We start from the raw sequence: 6,468 nt of genomic DNA, 5'->3' as shown, positions 1-6,468 counted from the left end.
CCCTCCACCAGTCCATTCTCCCCCTCCACCAGTTCACTCACCACCCCCACCAGTTCACTCTCCACCACCACCAGTTAATTCTCCACCACCACCCGTCCACTCCCCACCACCTCCAGTCCATTCTCCCCCACCACCAGTACAGTCCCCTCCACCACCACCTAGACCAACAGTTTCATCTCCTCCTCCTCCTCCAGAAGAAGAAGACATTATTCTTCCACCTCACTTTGGCTCTTCATATGCTTCACCTCCTCCACCAATCATTGCTGGCTACTAAATAGGCTACCACCTAACCTTGCCAACTATTCTTTAATTCACATTAAATTGAAGATTTCGTTAAGAAAGTACTGTAAAGGAAATATTTCTCATTTATTACTTCCTCATTCTTTGGTTCATCTCATGCACCTTGTGTGGCTTGTTGAAATGTTTTACTAATTTTATTGCATACTCTCATTTTTTTAAAAGGATCATGAATACGAATCACCTTATACTATAAAGTATAAAGTATAAACACCACTCTCTGTGTTGCAATCTTACTTTCTATATATCACTCAATCAAGCAACTCAACTTTTATCACCGCTGTTCCAAGGAATAGTAATTAATAAGCTAGGGAAATAATACAAGTTCCAACAGAGAAAGATAAAAATTCCACTTAGAGCTGCATGATTCTAAACAGTGACTATTCAGACACCAATTTGCTTTCTGCTTATACCTACTAATCTCTTTTTCGAATGATATCCTCCTAATAATACTTTAATAGAATGACTTGAAAGTTATCTCACAAATATATTTTTTTATAGCTTTAAGCCTTCTATTTCTCTTTAAACTTAAGAAATAAACAAACCACTAAAGTTACCATGACCCAACCTCTCAAAGTCACATCTCAAATAACCAATTAGTATGAAAAGTATATTAAAAATATTAACAAGTAGCATTATTTAAGGAAGAAAAAGAATCTCCACGTTTTTACACTTAGATAAGTATTAGTTTTTTATTTTACACTTAGATAAGTACTAGTTTTTTATTTTATGCTGACGTGAATTTTTTTTCCCAAACACGCAGAATCGATGTCATATTTTTTACAGCTTAGTAAGTTGACAATAATGTAGAGTTTGTCAACCTAAGACTTGCCATGCGTGTAATATTTTTGTATCCATTTATTTGTTACTCTCCCCGCGAGTCACGTCAGATATTTTATTTTATACACACTAATCTTAATTGAGTTTAAACTTTAAAGTCTATATATTGATAGTGTAAAGTTTTTACACTCTCCCATCATTTTCTCTATTAGTTAATGATATTTAACAAATCAACAATAGATAATTGCATAATTATTAATATATAAAAAACTCTTATCTATATATATATATATATATATATTAAATCCATCTTAATTTCTAAGAGCCTCTAACAAAATGTGAACCAAAATTTGGTGTTTCTGACTAAAACCATCCCAATAAAATATAATAATAAAATAAAGAAAGGCATTTTGAATTTTCAAAATTTAGCAAGTGTGGAATAAGAAAGAAAGAAACAGCTAAGGTGTTTCCTCTTCCTACTTCCTTTTGATTTCTTTGGTGCTTCTTTGGTTTGCAATTAACATTAGCTATATTCATCAATAACCCTCTCATGACTCTTACTTCAACAAACAATTCTTTCAAATGAGTCACCATCCTAATAAACAATTTTCTCATTCACCGTTATCACACAGTGACGGTAGTTTACGACAAACACTTCAACAACGTAGGCTTACAAGGCAGAGAAGGCTCCGTTACTTGACGGACCAAGACGCCGGCATCCATTCCACGTCATCTTTACCGGCTTCTCCTATTCGTTCTTTTAACTCCGGTGGTTCTTGTTCCGATCACTGGTCCTCTTCTGCTATCCCACAACCGTTGCCTCTTCCTGAAACACCGTTGACTCATCGACCGGAATCAACCGTTCACAATTCTGGATATTATGCTAATATCGGATCTCCTTCCTTTGAAAATCAGGCCTTTGCTTTTTCCAGGTTAATCTCTTTCGTTAACTAATATCTTTCGGGGTGTGTGTCTCCCGAACTCACGAGAATCCAACATTTGACACGTTAGTTATACTGGTTTTAGTACTTTTTAGTTTTGCTAAATTGGGGCCTGACACTTTCAAATGATACCATAATCTTTCTTACTGAATATAGGTTTTGGTACTTTTTAGGTTTTTGGGTTTCTAATTTCTATAGAATCAACTCCTAGTTTTTCATAAATATAGAGACAGAGACGAGTTATATTGTATCACATGTTGATTCGTTGTAGTAATTTTTCTCCTTCTCAAAATTATCAGAAAATCGGTGGGTTATGATTCAGTGAAGGACTTCAGATCTTCAAGCGTTTTGGGTAGATCCTCTTTTGATGCAATAACTGCAAATGCAAATTATGACTTGAAAGTCAATATTCCAGCTACAAGAGTCTTGGCAGGTGATTTTTCCACTCTTGTTGAATCTCAGCACTTAAATATATGAGAGCTTTTACCCGAATTATTCCGCTGTCTAATGCAGGCAACAGTTCATGTAAAGATCCCAGAGAACTCTCTCATCAAAGTATTTACAACATGAAATTGAATTTTTCTGCCAAGAGTGCCCCAACTAGCATACTCTCTAGTCCCGTTACTAGTCCTCGTAGGGCAAGCAATGTAGATTTATTTGATCCTTCCGTTGATTTTCATCAAGATTTTAATGATATTTTGAAAGTGTCACTGGCTAAAACTGTTCGTAGTCCAGATAATTCCCCTCTCCGTAGCCCGCAGAGCCATAGTCCTTACCTCAATACTAACAATCAAGATGGGTCTAAGCAACCTAAATATTGCTCCCGAGTGTGGCCTGAAAATAACCATGTCGATGCACACCCATTGCCCCTTCCTCCTAAAGCTTCATCCCCGGCACAAACATGTACACAGCATCAATCAAGTATCATGCATCATAGTACAGAAAATTCACCGTCAATGAAAGGTCAATGGCAGAAGGGAAAACTTATCGGACGTGGATCATTTGGAAGTGTTTATCATGGAACCAACCTGTATGCAGTTCATTTTACTGTTCATTGTCTGTTATCTTCTTTAAAGTTTGCCTTTTCTGTGGTTACTCATTTGCTTCCTGTTTATTTAACAGAGAGACTGGAGCCTCATGTGCTATGAAAGAGGTGGATTTGATTCGTGATGATCCTAAATCTGCTGACTGCATAAAGCAATTAGAGCAGGTTCTTCCCCTGAGTCTTTTAATTTTATCTTGTCCAGAAACAAGAATACCACCATTAGAGAGGAAAATATTAAGCTGGTAGTTAGCTCAATTTGATTGTCCCGAACTTTTCCCTAAAATTTACATCAAATAACCAAATTACCACTTGAGGCTACTTGCCATTGACACATGAGCTAAAGTCATAATTTTTTAGGGGTCGTTTGAAAACTTACTTGGAACATCAACGGGAATTTATTTTAATCTTAACATTTATAGCCTTGACATCAGTTTTAGTTTGTTTCCATCTTCTACTTGTGTAAAGGGTTCTTCTCTATTAGTATATTGTGTTCTCCAATTCATTGTACTAATAATCTAAGGTTTGTTACTTTGTTTACAAAGTAAAACCACAGGTAAGTAGAAGAGATACACACTGAGAAACAGAGGTGTATAAATTGAGCCCTATTAGCAAGATTTATCTTCTAACTAATACAGAAACTAAATTTTCCTGTCAATTACACTGTTAATACAATTCACACAAATACACACCCACAGACTATAGGATTTTGAGATGGCAATTAATACTAAGGTTTGTTTTCTAACTAATATAAAAACCAACTTACTTTGGGAAATTATGCCAGTACAGCTTCTAAAGAAAATTGATTATTTCATATTTCTCTTTTCCCTTTTAACTCGTTTTTTCTGATTTCTGTATTGTCCCTTGCTTCAGGAAGTCAGAATTCTTCGTCAACTAGACCACCCTAACATTGTGCAGTATTATGGCAGTGAAATAGTGAGTAATTTGTTGGTTCTTGTTTGAAGCATACTAATACAACCTAAGGAAAATTTGAAAAATCTTTATGATTGTAAATATGATTGAATCTGTGAATCATATTTGTTGTCAGGTTGGGGATCACTTGTACATTTACATGGAGTACGTACATCCTGGATCAATTAATAAATTTATGCATGATCATTGTGGAGCTATGACGGAATCTGTGGTTCGCAATTTTACACGCCATATTCTTAATGGACTGGAATACTTACATAGTATGAAGACTATCCATAGGTAACAACAATGATGAATGGAACTAATATAACTGATTTTTGTAAATGACAACTTATTATATCTCATGAACTATATACTGACATCTGATGAACAAGCTGAATCTGGCTAAAGTCAAAACTCCTGAATATATAATATCATTTGAAAACTGTGTTTTGGTCTGGTAAGGATCATTGGTTCCTTGCTATAAAGTCTGATTGGCATTGCTGTAATTGGTTCTTTAGGGATATCAAAGGTCCAAACTTGCTGGTTGATGCATCAGGCACTGTCAAGCTAGCAGATTTTGGCGTGGCAAAAATTGTGAGTTTTCTATTTACATTTAATTATGTTTAGATATGTAGATCCTATGCTATTCTTCTCATTTACACTTGTTAACTTGTCTCTTTAGTTGTTGTAATTAGCTTATCATTGAATCCAGCATCTTTTTTTTATTGTTTCTGGTGTTCTTGCGATTTGAACAATCTGCCCTTTCCAGCTGACGGAGAAATCATATGAACTTTCATTGAAGGGGAGTCCGTACTGGATGGCTCCGGAGGTATTTTATTAGTCGCACAGTAATGTATTATCTGCAGAATTTTAGACGGATAATGATTAATGACATGCCCCTTTTTACTCTAATTTTTTCATTGAAGCTCATGATGGCTGCCATAAAGAAAGAATCCAGTCCGAACCTTGCAATGGCCATTGATATATGGAGCTTAGGGTGCACCGTCATTGAGATGCTGACAGGCAAACCTCCATGGAGCGAATTTCAAGGGGTAAGCTCATGATTATGCTTGTTAACTCATTAAAGTCAAGGATACACGTTAATTTGTTGATTTTATATAAGTTCAATGATCTCTCCCCCTAGGCTAGATGGTGGGGCATTTGTTCTAAACATATATATTATCTATAGCAGTTATCCACTTATCCTTTTCCCTTATATTTTCATGGGTGTAAGTAATAAGAAGAGTACTACTTACGCTATACATTACATTCATGCTCCAGGAATTAGGACATAATAAAGTTGTGTTGATTGAAGTTAAAAACTAACCAATTTGTAGTTTGCAAATATTCATATTTTTCCCTCTCTTTCTTAGCCTCAAGCTATGTTCAAAGTACTGCACAAATCCCCAACTATACCCCAAACTTTATCTCGAGAGGGACAAGATTTCCTCCAGCAGTGTTTCAGAAGGAATCCTGCAGAGCGACCATCAGCAGCAATGCTTCTTAAACACGCCTTTGTACAAAATTTGCATGATCAAGATGTTTTGGTTCATTCACAAGGCTATCCCAGAGCTGACCCAGGACCAGAGGTTCATTTTCGTAGTCCCGACCACAGTCCCAAAAAGGGACGTGATGTAGCGCCACTGTCAGCCTCCATTGGCGCACGGATCATTAGCAAAATTCATAATTTCATTGGGTAATATTCATCTCTATTTTGATCTTAAATTTTAGTATTTTACCTTGTGAACTTTAAATTTGATGATAATATGCTTTCGGCTGCCTGATTGGTTGGCTTCATTGTTGACAGTGATACTTCCAAAAAATATACTACTGAAAAAGCTAGCCATACTCATGGTTAATCACTTCAGCTGGGGCCATTTATTACAATACTGCATCTTCTCCGGAGGCCGATCTGCCATGAAAACTAGTACACACAATTACATGGCTGTTCCAAGTTCCAGCAAGAGTCATCAAGAACCTTTGAAGCATGTCATCAGCTGAGATTATATGCTAAAATGTCAGAAATATACAGGGGGCTGGGGAATGAATTTTCTTGTGTACCTATCTACTTTTACTAGATAGTTAATATATCAGGGATTTTTTAAGCTACTCATTAGAAATACATAATCCGGAAGCTTGGGTGGTAAAAGAAATGATACACTTCACATTGTATGTACATGTAAATTTAATTGATTATATATGTTATTTTGCAAAATCATTTTGTATGTTTTTTTTTGCACGAAGGATGTTGAGCCTAATTCCTTTTAGAGTTTAGTATAAAGTGTTTTTCATCCTTTTATATCATATTTAAAGAACATTACCCGATTAATATGATAACTTTCAACCACTTTTACATATTCTCTATCTTCCTTTAAAAAATTTGGTTTTAAAAGTCAATTGGAGTTTAAAGAATATAAGTGAAAAGTTTATGGTGGATACACTAGTTGATTAAATTGAAAGTATTTTAAAATATTAAAATTAGTTAATTCATTA

The 6,468-nt window shown here is 35.4% G+C and overlaps 2 protein-coding genes across 2 annotated transcripts in view; both read left to right on the top strand.

Moving 5' to 3' along the window:
• The window catches only part of LOC109327986 (pollen-specific leucine-rich repeat extensin-like protein 3), a 2,672-nt gene extending 2,230 nt beyond the window's left edge, over positions 1-442 (top strand). The window contains exon 1 of the mRNA XM_019561201.1: positions 1-442. This exon is cut by the window's left edge and continues 2,230 nt beyond it. Coding sequence (XP_019416746.1) covers positions 1-274 — 274 coding nt within the window. The 3' untranslated portion in view covers positions 275-442.
• LOC109327987 (mitogen-activated protein kinase kinase kinase YODA-like) lies at positions 1,566-6,200 on the top strand. The gene is made up of 11 exons (XM_019561202.1): positions 1,566-2,009; positions 2,318-2,451; positions 2,532-3,048; positions 3,141-3,228; positions 3,934-3,996; positions 4,109-4,272; positions 4,494-4,569; positions 4,745-4,804; positions 4,902-5,027; positions 5,349-5,671; positions 5,783-6,200. The coding sequence occupies exons 1-11, from the start codon at positions 1,660-1,662 to the stop codon at positions 5,832-5,834; spliced, it is 1,953 nt and encodes a 650-aa protein (XP_019416747.1). The 5' UTR covers positions 1,566-1,659; the 3' UTR covers positions 5,835-6,200.

This window comes from Lupinus angustifolius, chromosome LG15 (genome assembly GCF_001865875.1).
Source record: "Lupinus angustifolius cultivar Tanjil chromosome LG15, LupAngTanjil_v1.0, whole genome shotgun sequence".
Classification (NCBI taxonomy): Eukaryota; Viridiplantae; Streptophyta; class Magnoliopsida; order Fabales; family Fabaceae; genus Lupinus; species Lupinus angustifolius.
The sequence above is the reverse complement of the archived record's forward strand: the minus strand, read 5'-3'. Positions and strand labels throughout refer to the sequence as shown.

Bases quoted from the DNA above. Each gene is read 5' to 3' on its own strand.
- LOC109327987 (XM_019561202.1), top strand. From the start codon at position 1,660: ATGAGTCACCATCCTAATAAACAATTTTCTCATTCACCGTTATCACAC. The intron at 4,273-4,493 runs GTAACAACAATG...TTGGTTCTTTAG, and splicing joins AGTATGAAGACTATCCATAG to GGATATCAAAGGTCCAAACT. The intron at 4,570-4,744 runs GTGAGTTTTCTA...TGCCCTTTCCAG, and splicing joins ATTTTGGCGTGGCAAAAATT to CTGACGGAGAAATCATATGA.